The sequence below is a fragment of the Anarrhichthys ocellatus genome, unplaced genomic scaffold (assembly GCF_004355925.1).
Source record: "Anarrhichthys ocellatus isolate YVR2014 unplaced genomic scaffold, GSC_Weel_1.0 scaffold7, whole genome shotgun sequence".
NCBI lineage: Eukaryota > Metazoa > Chordata > Actinopteri > Perciformes > Anarhichadidae > Anarrhichthys > Anarrhichthys ocellatus.
This window is the reverse complement of record NW_022280037.1, coordinates 5,609,256-5,630,322: the sequence shown is the minus strand read 5'-3', so window position 1 is coordinate 5,630,322 and position 21,067 is coordinate 5,609,256. Positions and strand designations below refer to the sequence as shown.

The window sequence follows — 21,067 nt, the reverse complement described above, 5'->3', positions numbered from 1 at the left end:
CATTAAAGATGTCTTTGTATGGGACAAGTGGGCATCAAAAAGACACCTCAGGAGAAGGATCAAACGGGTGCATCTCCAACAGACAGCAAGCAGGAGGAAAGGAAGGGGCAGGCTTTACAGTAAGAAGAGAGGCCTGAACTTGGCTGCGCAGCTAGAGTAGGAATGAGGCATATTGTTTGACTGGCAGCTGGGTGAACAATACCGAACAAAACTGCAACCCTGACCTCACTTGGCACCCAAAATTGTTGGCCTGAGAGGCAGAATCTGCACTGAGAGAGAGAGAGAAGGGGAAGAGCTAGGCAGTCACTGGGATGTAGAGGTCGATAAGAACACACTAAAAGTGTTTAGGTGATTAAATTGGGGGCATCTCAGGGAAGTAGTTATCTGGTCTATGCTGCTGGCAGATCCCCAAGTTTGTTCAGCTGACAGATGAGGGTCCAGAAGGTGGTTAACAGGATGAGGCCAGGCGGCCACGTGGCCCCGCAGGGATTACAAGCAGCAAGAAGAAGGTAAAGGGATTAGACTCAAAACGGAGCCTGCTTTTTTAACCTCGTCACTGTTGTCACACTGACAGTGTACAAGGAAACTCTTGAGCCAAAACTCCATCCGTTCATCCGTCTGTCCTTCCTCTACCTCTCCTCGCTCCCTCCGCTCATCCACCCATGCAGCCACCTCAGCTGTCAACAGGGGTCCAGCAGCATCCAAAAACAGAACTGCTGCTGAAGGACTGAGCTGCAGCACAGATAGGAGTGGACTGGACACCCTCCTTTGGAACGTGCCAACAAGTTGAAGACCTTGTCAGCACAGATGAGGAGGCTCTTGCACACTCTGTTAATGGACTCAAGATAAAGAGATTGTGGATTATATTGTTGTTTGCAACAGTCTCTTTACAAATGACAACTTTGGGTTTGAAAACCACATAAATTAGCCCATCATGCTTTTGAAGTCAGGACTATTCTTCACTTTGTGTCTGTTTACCCTCCAAGCAAGTCGAATCAAAGGTAAGAATCCACTTGGGAGGCTGGTATTCCTGTTAACGCGGATGAGATTCTTCTTTCAGTAATTTAACTTTGTGTTATGATTGGAGAAAGAGATAGTAGTAGCATGTTTGCAAGTTGTAACTTTTTTTAAAATTACATTTTTAGCAAATACAGATGTAATTCTGTCAATGAAGTAGTCAGGCAATAATATATTTCTACAACACACCTGCCTCAGGAAGGACGGAACTTGGAAACCTGGAAAATAAAAAAACATTAACATTAAACCGTTAACATTACTTTATGTGTCGTTAATGGCAAATTATTCCTTGATGTGGAGACCTTCCTGCAGGTTTTCTATCAATGAGGTCTTGGATGAGACGGGACTTGAAGAGGTGGTTATTCACTTCAAGGGCAACAGTTAAAATAGTGTTTAACTCTGCTATATATCTTATTTATAGGATTTATTTATTTTTCTCTCTCTGCAAACAATAAAGGTTTACCTCATCGTCAGACAGATCTTTGATTTTTTTTTTTTTGAAAAATGTCAAGCACTGTTAAGCCACTTTTAAGGTCATGAATATTCACTATGAATTAAATGGGCATAGTCCTATAATAGAGAAAGATAGCATAATTTCACCAGTCATAGCAAATGCGTTCGCACTGGTTGTCTTGTTTTGTGTGATGTGCCCGGCTGAGCTCATTATCCTGAAGGAAACAAAAGCCATTCTGTTCCCAGTGTCGCAGGACGCTAATCTTTTCTGGCTTGTAATTCTGCTGTGAGGCCTTTTTGCGGCTGCACTGGGCATTAAAGTCCGCTCAAACACTCCCTCCTCTCACTCAGGCCCTCGTGTCTCTGCATGTGCAAGTCAGGCTTCAAGCTTACCGAATTCCAAAAAACCCATTTATATGTTGTCTTGCTGGTGTGACTAATAATGGAAACACGCATGATTTATTGGGCTAAATTTCCGACCACCTTCTGACCTGCTGAAATGTTTGGAATGGGGAGGTTTGTCAGGTGAATGGGTCTGCCTGTCAAACACTAAACTGGCCCACAAAGCTACAGGCGACAATGTCAATGCACGCAATCTTTCAATGTTCTTGGCGCTGAGCCAAATTTGGATTTGAGAAAAACATTATTGGTCATTGTAGAGGTTATTAGTAATACAGTGATTAACACCTTTTTTCTTTTCTTTTCTTGCTCTACCATTTATGTCACGCAAAATATCAATGAATGCCTGTGTATTTATCTAAATTCCAAGTTTAATTCTAATTCCTGAACAATGACGAGTAATACAGCAGGCATGCACAGTACTTCAGTTATGCTACACAACATATGGACGCAACAAAACACACCGATATGTGTAATGCAATGCAACAACCAACACGACCTGTGACCTGTGACCTACTGTATGTATATAATTTGCTGTAGGGTTGAACACACATCTCTGTCAGAGACACACTTTAAGCTTCATAAAGGTTGTTTGTTTGTCAGCCTCCACAGCTACTCCATCACAACACATATTCATGTCACAATGACATTATGGAAAGACAATGTTTCCTTGTTTCAGCATCGAGTTGTTGTATAATATAACATAGTCCAACAACACAAATAAAGACACGTTAAATCTGTTATTAAACTGTAGTAATCATCAAAATTATTATTTTAATGTCATGGTTATAATGGCTGTAAGTAATGATCACTTTCATTACTGGTAAATCACTTGATTATTTTGTGTTTGATTAGAATATAGTCTAATAAGCCCATACCATCGCTCAAGGTGATCTTTTTCTTTTTGTTTTGGACCAACAGTTGAAACATGTTTTACATCCAAATACACTATCAATATCTTGCAATACTACTGTACAGTGTATGTTAGTTAATGTTGCAGCTGGGCTAACGTGCTGTATTAGCTCGTACAAGTGTTCATGATATTGTGTCTTTCTGTATTGTTCTTCCTCTGCTTTTGGTCCAGTGTTCAGCCTGCTGGCCATGACTACCTCCAATAAGCACGACTTAATTAATGGCTGTTGAGAAGATGCATTAATAATGCATAAAGATTTCCCTCTTGTTTTGTTTATCTCCAGCTAAAAGCTCTGTGTCTGATGCCAATGTAATAGTGAATACATTAATTACACTCACTTGCTTTTTTATATTTTTCTTTTACCTTTATTCTCTTCCCTAATCCAGAGGAGGCACAGTCCATTGTTTGGTCCGATGACCCTGAGTCTCTGTTTTGGGCTCATAAATCCTGGCTTATTGTCTTAGAAAGTCCTCTGAGGTTTGCCATTTGGCATCACAATGAGTCCCTTTCTTCTAAAATAGCTTTATTCAATGGGGTGACTGTGAAAGAAAAAGTTGACTGGCACGCTGGCTTGTGGTGTGGAATTACTTCCTGTAATGCCAGGGTGGCTGAGCTTGTTTTCGTCACTAAGGTGATCAGAAAATTAGGGCATTTTTCCTCATAATGTCTGCAGCGTCAAAATGACATAATTGATGTGATTGTTAACCACTAAAATCACCATGGGTATCCGTCCGTAATTCGTTTTAATCTCAAGGTTTGCTGCACAAGCACATTTAAATTGTAATCCTCATGCGTGCATTTCTGCACATCCACACCTGGATGCTGCCCAGCAAAACTTCATCCGTTGGCCACTGAGCTTCAGTGATGCAACATGGGGCAAGTCGCCCAAGGGAATCTCGGCAATTGCTCCTTAGGGTGAAGAGAGAGTTACTCGTTTGCTTTCTCTACACATCTGTGCACTTTCATAGCCTTCAATATGACAACCTTCCAGTCACAAACCAGCTCCTCAAAGCTTCAGGCCCCAGACATTTTTACACTACAGTGAATTCAAAAGCTCAAGTAACAAATTGCACCTTTAAGGGGATTAACATCACATACAAAGGATTTGTTTCTGCTCAAATATCCCAAAATAGACTCTCAGGGACCCTCTGTGTATAATATACTTTTTACTGCAAAACGGAATGCTACTTATAGGCAGCAGCAGAGCACGCAGTAGTTAACTGACTGTAAGACGGCTGGAAAGATGCCAATGGGTAAATCGTCAAATTGAATGCTCCTCTGTGGTAGTTGGTGTTAACGGCCTGATTCCTGGATACACACCACAAGACTAGCACTGGTAGATATTTAAAGGGAACTCCAGCCATTTAGTATTACGCTTATATAAATAAAGAGGACGTGCAAGAGACAGATTTAAAAATGTTTGCAGCAGAGGCCAAATGGATTTTACAGCAAAGGAGGGCAGCTCGATTTCATGTTTCACTATACTTACTAATGCCCACGTCTCCACAACCAAGTCCATAAGACAAGTTTTATGTCAATATTTTAAAAGTCTCAAGCTCAATATGAGATGACATCACTTTGACATCTTCGGGGTTGTTGCCTTTTTCACAGAATGAGTACAACTCCCTGTAACAGTTAAACTGATGTGTGTGTGTGAAATTGGTGAAGTGCCCCTTTTTAAAACGACCCTTTGCTCTGCTGGTTACAGCGCAAACTAATACAGCGTATTTTGTTGACAGCAAATAATATTTGCAATTGTGGTTTAGCTTTCATCCATAAGGGCAAATGTCTCAAATGAGTGGCTACTTTTTAAGTTTGCATTATTTATCCAACAAGTAATTGAATTGTTAAGCTGTTAATATTGCAGTTTCCTAAAAAACTAACTTGTATCTCCTAATACAAACCAGTCACCTTGATTTAAAGTAATAATCTCAAAGATTGAAATGTTTTGAAATGTATATGTTTATTTTTATTGATTCCTTTATTTACCAGGGACAGTGCACATTAATTAACATTTCACGGTTCACCTTAATTTAAATGTGCCAGAGGTAGTTGGATACCTAATTTTCTTCTGTAGTCCCTGAGCCGGTTATTACAATTTAGAGGCCTAATAGCAGAACAATGCTACAGCAAACACTGGCGTACAGCACTGTACAGTACAATACAACAAAATACAATACATAAAAACATTACAAAAATAGCAGATTTGTAAAAACAATGAGAGTATTTAATGGCAGTGCCAGAGATGAAGTAGTATAATTACTTGTGATTGCAGGTTTGGTTTAAAGTCATCTTTTTAGTTTTTGTTTAAAGGTTAGGTAATTAATGCTCTCTCTTAATTCAATAGGGAGACTGTTTCAGTAGTGGGGGGCTCTGACTGAGAAGACTGTTTGCCCAAACTTGCTACATCTGTATAATACAACACAGTCGCTTCTGGTATTTGCCCTTGTTACCATGTAGAACCTTAAAGATGAGTGGAGCATCTGCAAAATGTTAAGTCACTATCTAGCAGAACGAGGTAACACAATGGGGATTGATGAAAGCCCTTGCCTTTGCAGTATTGCAAACTGCGACATGCCCAGGAAAAATTACAAGAGACGCATACACACATATGATACTGTTCGGGTCTCGGGTGAAATCCATGTTTTGTTTACTTAAACTTCATGTGCTGAATACTGTAAAAAATATTATATTTCTTCCCTGAACTTACAACTTCACTGACTGCTCTTGCAGACCTACATGACCACGGTTTTTCTGGACTCAGGGATGTGAAGTACCGACACTTTCTAGAAGCCTCCAGACCGATCAGACACACCACAAATGTCAGAGCAGAGCAGAACGGACACCGGACAAAGAGGTCGGCGCTCCTCAACACGGGGGTCAAAGTGTGTCCCCAGGAGACGATGAAAGCAGTCATCGGCAGCCATCGGGCATATTACAAGCTCAGAGGTAACCTGTTTGATGTGTAACTTTATGCAATATAATAACATCTTATGGTTCCCCAAAACATTTGACATAAACATTTTCAATGTATGTGCATAAGCATACATGAAGCTTAATATAGATGTTTGTTATTTGTCTTGTTTAGAGCCTGGTGACATTTACAAGATGCCGCTGAACGTTGCAGTTTTAGGGAAGCACTTGATTTGATGAAGTTATGCAAATAACTCCCTTTGTCCAAGAGAGATGAATTGTGGATGATTTAAGGGGAGAAGATTGCCACCTTGGCTGTTACAATGGCAAAGTAATACAAATTGTTCCACAACAGCTGCTGTGGCGTATGATTTTAAAATGAGGCAGATTAATTTGGTGTATTCGAGGTAATCGCTTCAATCCGGAAATGAGTTTGTCAGAGAATAAATTTCCCACAGGCATCATTCTATTTGACAATGTGCAGCGTGTTTCTCCCACAGAGGCAGATAAAACATATTAAAGCTGCAGGGGCTCTTTGTGCTCACGATTCTAATATTCACAAAATTGTCACGGACATGCAAAGATTAAAATGTACCGTTTGACATTTACTGAAACAGGCATTCCAACCTTTTTGTGCTGTCCCGATTATAAATTATAATGTTTTGTGCTGTGTATTCATATGTAAAGCTGCACTGAAATGTTTCCCTCAGGGGAACAATAATCTTAAATCGCTCAATCAAAGCAAACTCCCCACATGCAGAGACGCCAAGATCAATACCAGCGATCCTCTTTATCCTCAGTCATTTGATTTCACCATGCTGTAATTTCCATCCTTGTTGCAAATATATGTAATGCCCTGTCTAGTCATCCTTTATGTTTTTTTAAACATAAGATTAGGTGGTGTCTCATTTATACTTATTTCTCATATTTTCTGAGAAAAGTCAAAACAAAACATCCAAAAAAATGATGTGACATCTCTTCAGTTTGTCAGGAAGCGATATGGGAAGCGTTTCGGATCTTCTTGGACAGAGTCCCAAACTCAGAGGAATACAGTGCCTGGCTTTACACCTGCCAGCATGAGAACCTCTGCATGGACGACCTGGCCCAGAACTTCAGCAGCTCTCAGGAGCATCTGGACATGGTGGCCAAAGTGAGTCAAGCACCCGAACACGGCTACCTTCATTGACAAGTCGACTTTTATGGCCATATGTTCAGACTGCGATGTAGTTTTCTCGTCACTCTTAAGTGTAAATCAGTGATTTTTTGTTTCTTATTTCTAGAAAGTAGCCGAGCAAGCTGAAATGGAAGGGTATGTACAAACATCCTTTTCAAATTTTGTGTTAAATGTGAGTTTCCTCTGAACCAAAAATATGTTCATATGTAAAAATGTTTTGTATGGTTTTAACAATGCAAAGTGGCAAATGATTATCAGTGTTTTCATGTCCGGAGGCAATTAGGCATCAGAGGAGCTGTTAGCGCCTCTGCTAAAAATGTTCAAAGGATGTTCGAACCAACTAATCCTTGGCCACCCCAGCCAGAAAACTGAATATTTGAGATATTTGGCAAAAATAAATATTGGTTAAAAGTGTAAGGATTCCTGACTAACTCACAAATGTAGTTCAGCAAATATTGATAACTATCTAACTGAATTTGTCACAAAAACACTTTATTTCCAGAATCGCTGAAACCACCGAGGCAGGAAGGGATTGTGAGTTGAACACTAACGCACCAATATTGTTTAGTGAAAGCAATTCAATTACTTAATGAACTTAATATCTATCAATACATTATCATAACAACGTTATACATTTACTAATGGATCCCTGTTTTGTCTCAGGCACCTGGACACCCCCGCTGATTCTGCTACCGACGGAAGTTGAAGTGGTAAGTTAACCCACAAAGTTTCAGAATCATAATTTAAGGTTTTAAATATTTAACAATCCAAGCACATGCAAAATCAGGCAGCATTAGTCTAACAATACCATTTGGCGGTTCTTTTTCCAGATCGATGAAGACCACAACATGATAAAAGAGAACTATGAGGAGTACATTGTCGAGTTCAGAGTCACCATCGTGGATCCGACATACAGCAAGCTGCTCAGGAACCCAACAGCTCACCACAGTGACATCACACGAGAGCTCACAGACAAGGTGAGAGCAGAGTGTGAGTCTACAGACCCTAAATGTTAGCAGTCTGCCTTTTTTCTTCCTCTACAAGCACACAGTGCATTGTATAGTTTGTCCCCTGCGACCTGTTGGAGAAAAACCCTCCTTCTCTGTCCCGGCCTAAATTTCTCTTTCCCCTATTCTGTCCTTTCACAGCAGTTTTGTATCATTATGCAAGATGTCTTACAATGAGATCAATTTGACTTACAGCTTTTACGGCATTGTAATAAGTGTAAATCTCACCCTGATTGATTGTAGCATGTGTAAGGGACTTTAGTTAAGACTTCTAAATGACCACAAGCCTGAAATAGTAAGATCTAATCATGTAGATTATCTTTGACTAAGAAGGCATCGACTGAGACTCTAAACACAGCTGTTAAGAATCACTTCTACTGCTGTAAAACCATTAGTATATCATGTCTCTTTTTTTTTTTGAGGAACTAAATGTTGGTTGTACGAACTAAACAGTGCATCCACCACAAAAAGGCAAAACATTCCACCATGCATTGATGTTTTTTTTTCAATATGATCACAGAGAAATGTAAACGGTGTGCACTAATACTAATCAGGTTCAGGTTGAACTTCATTGCTTTATAACATGAGTATCTGCATTGAACTGTCATGGCTTTTACCAATTCTTAATATTTCTTACTCTGTGTACCTGTTGTCAGTTTGCCAGCCACTACACCCCCCCGCCCTGCAGTAGCCTTCAGTGTTTCAACCTTTAGCTATCACCTGACACCTTCGCACCCAGATGCACCTCTGTTCCCAATCCCCTAATTAGCTCCCTGGCGCATACTATAGAGGCCACTAGTCTTCACTTTCTGCTTGTTGTGACCATATGACTGCATTTTTGGGAAAGTGGAAGAATAGCATAACAACTCTCACATTTGAGACACTGGCATCAGGGAATGTTTGCCAATTTTCTTTAAATAATTAGCATTCATTTTCTGTCGATTACTAATTGATAGTCAACCATTTATGGCAGCATTGACAAAAAATGCTCCTGTGTCTTTTGCATCTCTTGTTTTTCTTTTCTTTAGATGTTTCGTGTGTTTGAAAACGTTCCAGGATTTAAAGAGATTCGTATTCTTGGATTTCGGTGGGTTTAGTTTTCTTAAAGTTTTTTTTAAAGGTTTGGCACTGTAATTTCCCTTTGTAATAATGATTGATTCTGACATTAAAGCACAGTAAAAAAAAGATTAGACACCAAAAATACATTTCTTTTACTTTTCCCCTGAAGTGACTTTAATTGAAACGTTTTATCATTAAGTCTCAGGAGAAACTATAACATCCCCAAAAATGTCCTCTATTGGGATATGACTCCATCCATTAGCAGTCAGGTCTGTCTGTTATGAGGGTTTATGACCTGATTTGTTGTGTTTATCAGCTCAGAGGATGTGTCTGTGCGTTACGCTGTGGTCTTTAATGGAGAAACAGAGCTGAATGATGAACCTGACGGTCTTGAGGAATCTGAGCATGACGAGGATGTAAATGCCCCTAAACTGAAGCAAATTATCGTAAAGGCCTTAAAACAGGAACTGTTACTGCCACTGGACATACAGACACTCAGCTTTGAGGCTGGTAAGTACAATATCACATTACTGAATAAAATGATAGGTTAATGCTCAGAATAAGATTTTAAAGCTGTATAAATGTTTTAACGCTTCCTTTGCAGTAACCACGGTGTATCCAGTTGCTGAGCTCGGCATGAATCCTGTCGAGAGTGCCGTGTCGGAGGAAGACACCACACAGGCACCGACAGCGGGCAATTCTCCCACCCAAAGTTTTCTCCCCACTGTGGCAGTGTTAGAAAACTCTTTGGAAGCTTATACAACCAAACCAGAAACACACACCTTCGTGCCTTTCATCCCAAACGTCGTCCCAGAAAGCACCCCTGCCGTGACTGATGAGACTCCTTTGATGTCATCAGCAGAGGAGGAATCCACAGAAGATGCTGCTGAGCAGCCCGGTGACATTATGAAACCAGACACAAAACTGGAAACCATCACAGAGCAGGAAGAGGAAGCAGGGCCAGAGGTGGGGGAGATACCACCAACTGAGTATGATGACGGACGTGAGGCTGAACCTGAAGGACCGCTGACAGACGGTAAGGCTACTTCAGGTTCAATGTTGTTTTAAAAACAGAATGCTGAAGTTGAATCAGGAGAGACACATTTACGAATTCAAAGCTTTATTGAGTAGCAAATCATTAGACTGAGGTTTGGACTCCATTTAGAGCCATTGACAGAAAACAGGAAGAACCTCATGATTCAACCACAACTTAGCCCACACTTTGCTGTCATACTCTGGTTTCTAAGTCTTGGTTCTTCTGAGAATCTGAAGAAAGTGGTGGGAGGATGCTGTTATTGTCTAGAGATACAGCATAAGGAACAGCTGATTGGGGTAATACAAAAAAACATCCCCAGGCTGGAAGGGTAAGAGGGAGAAGTACATTTTAATCTTAATTGTTGATGCCAAAGAAATGACTAATTGTCTGAATAGAAATCTCTAAAATACAAACAATCCAAGTTACTTATTGGGAATGGAGAAAGAAATATTAGATGAAAAACAATTACGAATTATATGTATCTTTCTGATTGAACTTAAACTATGCTGCTTTTTATTTTATTACCATTTAACAGCACTTTAATTGGTTAGTCTAGTGTTGATCCACACTGGGTGGTGAAGAAGTATCTCTTTTCTGTATGTCTATACATTACGTAACACAGCCCCATTTCTAACATTAACCCCAACCTGAGAGTAACTTTAACTGGATGGTGAATGTTAATCTTAATTTTACACTATCGCAAGCGTGAAACTCCACAGACCTTCTAGTGACACAGTAAAGTCACTTGATAGTGAATATCAGCCCTGGACTGTCCAAATACAGAGTGACCTATTTTTTACTTTTACTAACACATATAAGCACAGAACACTCGCCTCTCATGGGAAATGGAAATTGCAGTACAATTAGACTTGATGGTTTGGTTTTGCGCATGGAGATGCTCCCTGCTGAGGCAATACATCATATTAAAACCCATTAACAAGCAGCGGCCTGCTGGTGGTCGAGTCATTACAAACTCATTCTGTGCAGTCAAACTTTGTTCAAACCTGCAGAACTTCAACTGGAACTCTAGTGGTGTTTCCAGCGATACGAAATGTACCCGGTTTGTCAAGCTGAGTTTGGGGTAAAAGTCGAAACAAAGATTAGTGTAGCCTAATGTAGATCTGCAACTATACAGAAATACAAGGTTTAAACTAGACATGCAAAAAAAAAAGAAGCTGCACCTCATTCAAATGATGATTTAGAATTTGAATGCCATTGTTATGACTGACGCTTTAAACTATGGTACAGCTCTAGTAACATGATGCATGAGTGTCCCGCCTAAATGCAATAATACCTGCATATAATAATTAGTGTAACTGTATATTTCTTTCATACATAAAGCGACTCCTGGTCCTAAAACTTATTTTCTGATTGTTTTATTTTACAAGAACCTGAACCAGCTGATGGCGAACAGAATGAGGACCTTCCCTTAGCGACCCCCGACTCCCAACCAGAAGTAGTAATTACTGATACACCTGTTGAGGTTAACCTGGACCTGCCAGGGTCTGCAGATCCCACAGTTACTGAGGTATCTGTCATAGAAGCAAAAGTCCCAGTCTCTACAACGTCATCTCACGAGGATGTGTTCCAAGGCCTTGAACCAGAATCAGATGTGAGTGAGCCTTCGCCATCCTCTGTGGAGAGCGGCGAAGCCCCCGAGGACAGAGATGAGTCCAGTGGAGGGCACAGTGGAGCGGCCCCGGTCTCAACAGACTTGCCTCCTGAGAACCCAAACATTCAAGATGACATAGGGTCAACTCAGAACGGAGTGGAGGCGGAAGCGACCGAGCCTGTGGAAGAAGAGAGTGGTAGCGGATTCCCCTCAGAGTCTGACGAACGCCCGTACGAATCCACGGCTGCACCAGCTATGAGACAAGTCAGCAGCCCTCTGATGACCGCAGTGGATCAGGGCAAAGAGTTAGTGATTTTCTTTAGCTTGAGGGTCACTAACATGATGTTTTCTGATGGCCTGTTCAACAAGAGCTCCCCAGAGTATAAATCACTGGAGAATACCTTTCTTGAGCTGGTAGGTACACAAGCTTTTGTGTTGGATATCATGATTTTGCATGCTTCGTTGTCATATTTGCTTTTTTAACCCAACCTGAAATGTGTGATGAAAGTACATTTGTGTAATACTGTAAAACTTTCATTTTATATGCTATTTTAGTAGTACTAGTAGAGTATGAATATTTTACAGTAGCCCTAAGTTGGTGCTCAATCTAAATCTTGTTTTCCTGCGCAAGTGAGGATGCACTTTGCAACAAGCCTTATCCTCACATGTTTTAAATCTTAAAATGAACAGCAAATTATCATGAACTCATTTTTTTTTTTCTTGAACAGATTTTATTTTTTATGAAAGTCTTAAAAGTGTGATATGGCTATAAACCAATCGCCAAATTCTTCATCAAATCTGCAGTATGCTTATGATTTAATTTCAGAGGAGCCATTGTATCCGCATTATAAAGACATTATTCTGTTTCACTTAGACACAGCACTCTGGGTCCAGAAACTCGCCAAACCCTGGAGCTTCCAGTAAATCTGGGCCTGGGAGACAGAAGACTTTAGCCTCCATACCGGTATTTTTTTCCATATTGGAACTACATCTCCAATGCCTCAGAGAGAGCATGACCTTTCTATTTCTTAACTAACCTTTTTGAGATGCGGTTTCTAACAATCTGAAAGCACCTAACATTTCTGAAGTACTCAGCTTTAGTTTTAAGCTTTTGCTTTTGTCCTTACATTAGACATTAGACCTTCCTGTTGCAGCTACTCATGTCTATTGGTTTTTATCTGTGAGTCTGGTTCTAATGTTTGCAAGCTTGTTTTTGTGTGTTTTGCCTTAACCTTTTGAATTGTGCTAAACCTTTGGCTTTTTCAGGGACTCTTTTAGATTCAGTTTGACTCATATTTCAGCATGTCATTTTGTACAATTTGTGTCTGCTAGGGATTTGTCCAAAGTTCTGGACTATAAAATAAAAAGAAGCTTCTGCCATTAAGTGGAAATTTAAAGAGGTAAAAATGCAAAATGGAAGTAAAAGTAAAACCGATGAGAATATTGAAACAGCTCTCATATATATCTATTCAATATGTAGCTGGAGCCAGCAGCCGGTTAGCTAAACTGATCATAAAGATATGAAACAGGAGAAAACAGCTAGCATGGCTCTGTCCAAAGCGAACAAAGTCGACTTTCCAACAACTCTAAAGCTCTTTGTGCTCTCTGATAGTGTCGCTGTCAAATGTAAAATCACAAAACTTTGACTTTTGGCGGTGGATTGTGTTACCTTTGGACAAAGCTAAGCTAGCTGTTTCCCCCTGTTCCAGTCTTTATGCTAAGCTAAGCTAACTGGCTGCTGGCTATAGCCTTATATTTAAGTGGACACACATGAAAATTATATCAATCTTCTCATCTAACTCTTGGCAGAAACCAGATACATTTCCCAAAATGTCAAATAGTAAGCAAAACATCTTTGAACAGGCAAGCTCTCTGGTGAGATATACTATATAGACTGCTTGTTGACGTTGCTTTGCATCATAAGGTAGCATACACTCAATATCTATCAGTTGTGGGACTATGAGTGTATGTTTATGTGTACAGTGTAAGACTAGTTAGTTTCTCACTAACAATATCCAGAGTTTCATTTCGTACATTTGTTTCTCATATGTATGTTATGACATTGACCATCTGTGTTTGTGCATGTTTTGAAGCCTTAACGATACATTTGCAGAGTCAGTGAATGACTAGATGAATTAATGTGGAGCAGAATGATATGATAATATAGGCTTAGTAAACCTAACAGGAAAGTCATGCAGCTTTATGCATTTTGTGTTGGTAAAACTGTACTGCTTTGTACATGGTAGAGTGCAAACTAGCATAGGGTAATCTGAGTCATGAGACCCGGGTCTGCCTTAGTCATTGTAGGACTCAGAGGTTTGTGACTTGTGGTAAGAAGCTTTAAGTAATTGGTTAGTTCCAGCACCAGACACATTGTGCTATTAATGGCTCCAATCTGCTTAGTGTGACATCAGTCAGGTTACATCTGTATGCATGTTGCAGTAGAATTACTGTGATGGTTATTTGGTGTTAAAAACACAGACTATTTGTATGTACAATGAAATAAAATAGATTACACACTGGTGGAGGTCATTTAGTTTTCGAGCATTTGTGTGTAAATGCACATAATGTTTAATCATTGCTGGGATGTTCCCTTTTATACCATTTGTTATATTACTCCTTTTTCTCTAAATAAGTGGTGGTGGTTGAAGACTGTGCCTTATTGGCGTACTTCAAAGCAAGGATCATCATTTGGCATCCCTATTTAGTTTCAAGGCTTACCCCGAGGTTAAAGGAGGGGACATATTTTTAGGCCTGTGCCCTCGATCTGTGTTATGTAAAGGCCTCAGCCTCAAACTGAGAAGGTGCATCGATACAAATTGGATTGTGTGTTTGCTGCAATGCCAAGGAGCAGAGGGAACGTGAGCTCCTACATGTGGAATTAGTTTCTTGAGTTTCTTTGATATAGGGTTAAGATAAATAGTTAATAATGTGTTATATTTTGATAAATTCTCAATAAGTTTCTCTTATTTGGATATATGTTTTACAAGACTTGCAAAGTTCGTTATTCATGTTATGAATTTGATCTGTTTTGATTTCGTGCAGAATGCATCATTTTCCCTATTATCGTAAAAATAAATGTCTGCACATATCAGAGAGTCCAATATGAAGTAGTAGGGACACGCAGACAGAAATTGCATACAAAAATCCAAAACAATAATGAAAAAAACACTCCATCTCCAATCCTTTAATGGTTGCCCAAACCATGGTTACTGCAGCTTTCCTCAATAATCGATGTATTTAGCTTCCTGGCAAAACTAATGTGGTCAGACGTTTGAAGTGGTAAGTATTTACCGTCTAATATTCTCATCATCCCATTAGGAATAGTGAACATATCTTCCTTTAAATGGGCTAATTAGGCAGAGAAGGGACACTTTGAAACAAATATTTTAAACTGGTCTGAGTTGGCTCATAAATCAATGAAAGATAGCAGGAAGAATAATGAAGAAATGTCAAATAATATATATATTCCGCAGCCCATTTAAATGGACATAATGTAATGTTTTGCTGGATATCGGACCCCATATGTGATACTGTACATTCACTTTCTCTCAGTCTCATATATATGAATACATATATACAAACCATTAGCCTACAGCGGCTTGCAATTCCTCCTGTTTGCCTCCATTACTCCTGTACCTACTGGTTTGTAAAGCAACCAATAAAATTGGACATGGAGGTTGGAATTACTTTATTTGTTACGGTAAATCATTTTAAAAACATTTCCATGGCGCCATTATATTCTTTGTGACTTTTGTTTTTTTCAACATCAGAGAAGGGATGTTTGATCAGGTTTTCCAAAACAAGAACCAGTAGATACATGCGTAACCTCAGAGAAGCATATGTGGCTGTGTAGAAAACTGAAATTATGGTTGTGTTTTCTGTCATGCTGACTACATTATGTCTACTGTTCCTTAGTCCACAATACAGACTGCACTGAGGTTTGTTGTGAAGGAACTCGGCTTTGATCTTGAGTGGAAGGCAACAGGGCCAACCGTACAGATTGGTATCTAATCTACAGGGTACAAGTACTTGACATTTTGCATTGAGACAAATGGATGAGCAAATAGCAAGCTGTGTGCCTAGTTGTACTGCCCATTTGTTTGGTATTTTGGAACCTCGTACTTGCTCAGAGACTATTAACTATAGGGAACTAGCCCCCGGTAAACTGTCTGCCAGTGATAAGTGAAGTAACCCGATCAGAGCAGAACTCTTTCAGGCCTCTTATCTCCCGCTTGACAGCCAGGCCAGCTAGAGCGCCGTAATCTCTCCCTCTCACACTCTCGGCTGTTTGATGTTTGCCTCGTATGTAGTGAACGTGAAGTGGCTGGAAGGAGAGCGGTCCAGATCGATGAACATTGATGCGGGTCCATTACTTCAGCTGGTTGACTTCCTCCTGTCTAAATGTCACCACCGCCATCAGTCCGAGTCCATAGTCTTAAAAGATGGGTTTCCCGGTTATCTGAGTCAGTGGGAATATTTTTTAATGCAACAATGTGGAAAATGTAATATATGAGTTAAAATGTGGCTGCATAGATTTGATTTTACTGCACAGATGTTTTTTTAAACCAGGAGTTGGTGATGCTGTGTACTCTTACTGCCTTACAAAGGCAGAAGGCAACTACAGAAACTTAGCTTAACAGATATGTAAGATGTAAACCTTAATTCAATATCTTTTTGCCAATACATATAATATGTGATTAGAGGTAGTGATAGCTCAACCGTATTAATTCATGTTACTGGAGTCAGAGGCTGAAGAGTTATTGCAGTTATTGCTACTCTGCTAAGCTAGGCTAACTAACTTTTGGCAAGACTGGTTTATATTACTTACTTTACTGTTCGGTGCTTAAAATAAAAACTGAACATTATATATTTATTTGGATATGCGATAGCTTTAATGTCATGCGAGTCTTTTTTTTGGTGTCTAGTCTGTTCATTTGTTCTCGTGCTCTTCACCGACTAGAAATAGCATGTTCTGTGTTCTTCCACCAATGCTTATGAACCTAACCCTAATTTTGTTCTTGATCCAATTACACAGTCAGTGCAGTAATGGCAGGATTTCATGCTCGCATCAAAATTTAATTATGACCTATTCATAGCGTTCACACTGTAAAATGTGACCTGAATAATTCAAAAATCAGCTGTGCTACGGCAACCTCAATACTGTCAATGTGGAAGTAAAACTACAGGTAAATGTGGTCTCTGCTGTCCTGGTCTTCTTCTCAGGAGGACACCGATCTTTACTGACAATTGACACTGACATGAATCTGATATTTCATTAACCTAAATATCCAAGTGGGAATATTTGTCCTCTTAGGATTGAAAATGATTCCCTTTTCGCCCTGTAAGATAAAATCAATTTTGCTTTCCAGGTACGCTATCTTTACTCACTGATCATTAACTGCACAGAACGCTAATCTTTTAAAATGAGGAATTTCAGTACATCCTCTGAAAAATGTAAAGAGTATAGTTGAACAAAGAGATTAAATAAAAACATTAATTTGCTTTCCTCTATTTTCCCCACAGCTTCTGCCATATCTACAATCCAATTTGACTGGATTTAAGCAGCTGGAAGTTCTCAACTTCAGGAACGGCAGCGTTGTGGTAAACAGCAAGATGAAACTGGACAAGCCGGTACCTTATAATGTCACAGAAGCTGTTCACTGTGTGCTCGAAGACTTCTGCAACGCAGCTTCTAAACGTCTCGACATTGAGATCGACAGTCGCTCGTTGGAAGTGGAACAAGGTGAAATGTCCTCACATCAGAATCACTGTTTGGTACTATGTGATTGAAGGATGCAGACATCAGAAGAACAATACAGTAACATCTGTTCTCACAGTGACATGTTCAATCAAGCAACAAGGTCAGAGACGCGCATCCTCCCACTGCTGTCTTTTGCAGTCTGTAGGTGATGCGCAGCATAAATGCAAAGCACCTTTTTGCTTGGAAGAGTTCGCGACAGCATGTGAAGTCATTAAACCCATCGTATTGAAAGCAAACACCGTCATTCACATCAATCAAAATGCCCTCTACTTTCTGATCTGAGTCAGTGAGGGATAGGCGGACGCTGCACTAATATAATCACCTCTCTCCGGTCTCTCTCTCCTCTCTGTCGGTTTCAGCTGACCAAGCGGACCCCTGTAAGTTCCTGGCCTGCAACGAGTTTTCACGCTGCGTTGTAAACAGTTGGACCGAAGAGGCAGAGTGTTTGTGTGATCCAGGCTACAGCAGCTCGGACGGCCTGCCGTGTCAGAGCACCTGCGCTTTGCAGCCGGACTACTGCCTGAATGGAGGCCTGTGTGAAATAATCCCAGGGCACGGAACCACCTGCAGGTACACACAACATGACGAACATGACAGCACGATCTCGGCTTGTTTAAAAGTTCCACATTTTAACTGCAGAATGTACTAGGCTGCACCTATTTGCTAACCATTTCAAAAGCCTAGCTGAATCTTTACAAATTCATTTTCTGTTCGATAGATATTACTTTGCATTCATTTCACTATTGTAGCTTGCAACTATCTGAAAGCACAAACACTGACTGCATTGAAAACCCTTCTTTGATGCTTCGTTCAAGGATATTCAAGATTTGAGAGTTGATTCATGAAAATCATTGTATTCTCACATATAGAAGGTACACGTTGAGCAAATAGACAGGATTCATTTCTCACAATAATTATTGCTGTTCAGCAGTTCATAAATATTGGATATCTGACTTTTCGTGAATACACTAATAAGAATTAAACCGTGAGAACAACAATGTTTTTTACGAAAAAGCATCCAGAGAAAGTATTCAGTTATTTAGTTAGAAAAGTAATTTAATTTGAATTGGGAAGCTTGGAATTATGAAGAAAAACATCTGTGATCATTGAATTGTTTGGCAGTTTTATGTATATTTATGACCACATCGTGATGTATTTATTAAAGTTTCACTTTTTTCCTTGCAATCAAAGTGAAAAAGTACTCTTTACAGGGTGCTTCTCTCTGACCTGCATATGTTTTCGCATCTCTGTCAGATGTCCTGTAGGTAAATACTGGCACTACCACGGAGAACGCTGCAACGAGCTGGTGTTGATGCCAGTAGACCCTCCGCTAATTATGACCTGCCTGGTGGGATGCCTCTGCTTCATTTGTGCCATCATTGGCATTTTGATATTCATTAACAAGAAATGTATAAAGACCAGAAAGGCTGTGACTTTGGTGTAAGTACAAGCCCTTTTATTCTTCATATTTTGAACCGTTTTAGTTTCAGGCCGTTGCTTTTGCAGTGATTTTGTGATATTTTTGTATTGAACGCATTTTTATATTCACCACCTCATCTCCTTTACATTGTAGGCATACCCTTGCTCCCTATGCCTTTGAGAATACTTTGAGGGTGAACCCCGTGTTTGAGAATGATGATGGTGTCTTAACTCAAGTGTCCACATTGCCATACTCTTCAAGTTCTACTTCTTCCCAATCCCAACAGTCTGAACAAGAATATTTTGCCTCAATTGAAAATATACATCTGAGTATTGAGGTACACTGTGCTGTATGTGCACAAATGACTAAACTACTAACCTCAAACCTTTAAACTTCAGTAATATAAATTAATACGCTCTAAGACACTCTCAAAAGCTCGATTGGCTTGTTTTCCTTCCTCTCGTCTTCCATACGTTTCATCTTCGTATTGCATCTAGAACTTTACACTCACCATCAAAAACTATCTGATGCATCTTTTAGTGTTAAACACTGCTCAATATGGCTTTAATGGTAATTAAATCTGCTTAAATCTGCTAGTTCCATAAAGGCCTTGATACACAGAATCATACACATTGTCTTAATAACTTTAAAGTTGCACACTATCCTCGTCCTTGACGACGCTTTGTTTCCAAATCCAACGAAGGTGTACAGCTTTAACACTGAACTCTGCAGTAGCAGCTGTAGCTTTAATCTCCTGCGGTAGATCTCTCTTTCTGGCAGACACTTCTACTGCTTTTGTTCACATTGCCTCTGGTTCTATAATATATTAATGAAGCACGCTGTAAACACTGTCTACTCTCTGTCTCCACAGATCCCCAGACAACTCTACACAACAAGATCAGAAAAGTTAGTCTCAGAAATGGTGGACTTCCATCACTGTATACCACACAATGAGGTGAGGACTGAAAAGTAACATCTGATAGTTTTGTAGATTTAAAGATACGCTCGCCTCCAAATCCCAAAACATCCAACAAGAAAAGTTTAAGGGAGAACATGTGAGGACTTTTGGACGCTTTAATGAAACATATTCTGAAAATAGGACGATAAAGTAACTTCAGATACCTCGTACTTTAGACATTCAACATGCATTTTAAGTGTTGCTGATATTCAATAACAATAACCTTTACTTCAAATACTTTACAGCTCTATGATGCGTGCAAAGGTAAAACACCTATGCATGATGACCTTGCTGATATTTCACTTACAAACCAAATCAATGTTGACTTTTGAGCATTTAAATAATAGCTTTAACAAGATTATTGGAAAATGATCAAATATTAACCATGAGTGATTTCCATGTTCAGTGTTGATCAGTGCTTCTGCAATGAAAGATAATCCTTCTCTTCAGTTTAAGTAAATATTTGATTCATGCGAAGCAAATATCTTGAAGATATAGTTACGAGGATATTCTGTCATTTATTGTATAATTCCAACCAAAAAGCTATTTTTCAGTCTCTCTCTTGTCTCTTCTAGACATGGCGACCGCAAAATGAATACAGAACATGCTGTCTTTTAAGGGCACCGGATAACGAATGTTTTGAAGTCTCCGTTCTTTGATGGGACCTTGTTCGTCTGAGGAGCAGCTGACACAGTACCACAGTGCAAAACACGAGGTAGCAAAGACTGAAGTTGCTGTTTAACTATACATGGGACACTATGGTACGGTAGACGAGTCAAAAGGTGTTAAAAGTGTTGAGATTAATTGTTCATAGTGATCAAAGTGTCTTGTTAGACAGAGAGCTATGGATATTAAAGTGGAAACTAATATTTATTCTATATATTGAATGGTAGGAACATTTCCTGGATAGCCTTGGCAAAGGATGTTCTTTCCTCACAATGAGGTATTTATTATTTACAAACTGATACACATGGTGGTATCTTGAATTTAGACTGTAAAAACTGTATGTTACCATTGTTATGTCCAAAAAAGAGAATGAATGTATAGGCTGTTGACTTGGGTCATGAGACATTGTTCATAGAAATATTGGCTGCTGAGCTGTATTTATCAGTCTGTCCTATTCAAAACAATTCTTTCAACTAATCATTTGTGTTTTTTTTTTGTTTTTTTTTTGTTTTTACACATTTTGCATTTAAAAGCAAAATAAAATTTTTTTTGCATAAAAAAATGTTTTGTTGTTTTTTGTTGTCTGCCTCAAAGATGTTTGTGGTGACAAATTACAAGGAATTTATTGATGAACGACTGCAGTCAAATCAAGGTTTTCTTATGGTTCATCAGTGTT

The 21,067-nt window shown here is 39.4% G+C and overlaps 1 protein-coding gene across 1 annotated transcript; it reads left to right on the top strand.

The window, feature by feature from the left end:
- Positions 1-500: 500 nt before the first annotated feature.
- On the top strand, positions 501-20,502 carry impg1b (interphotoreceptor matrix proteoglycan 1b). Its single transcript, XM_031847894.1, has 18 exons — positions 501-1,001; positions 5,516-5,731; positions 6,679-6,845; positions 6,976-7,004; positions 7,372-7,403; positions 7,533-7,579; positions 7,700-7,846; positions 8,905-8,963; positions 9,252-9,445; positions 9,540-9,971; positions 11,360-11,997; positions 12,458-12,547; positions 17,110-17,329; positions 17,707-17,917; positions 18,602-18,787; positions 18,921-19,104; positions 19,639-19,736; positions 20,327-20,502. Exons 1-18 carry the CDS (start codon positions 935-937, stop codon positions 20,382-20,384), a joined length of 3,075 nt encoding a protein of 1,024 aa, XP_031703754.1. The 5' UTR covers positions 501-934; the 3' UTR covers positions 20,385-20,502.
- The last annotated feature ends 565 nt before the right edge of the window (positions 20,503-21,067 follow it).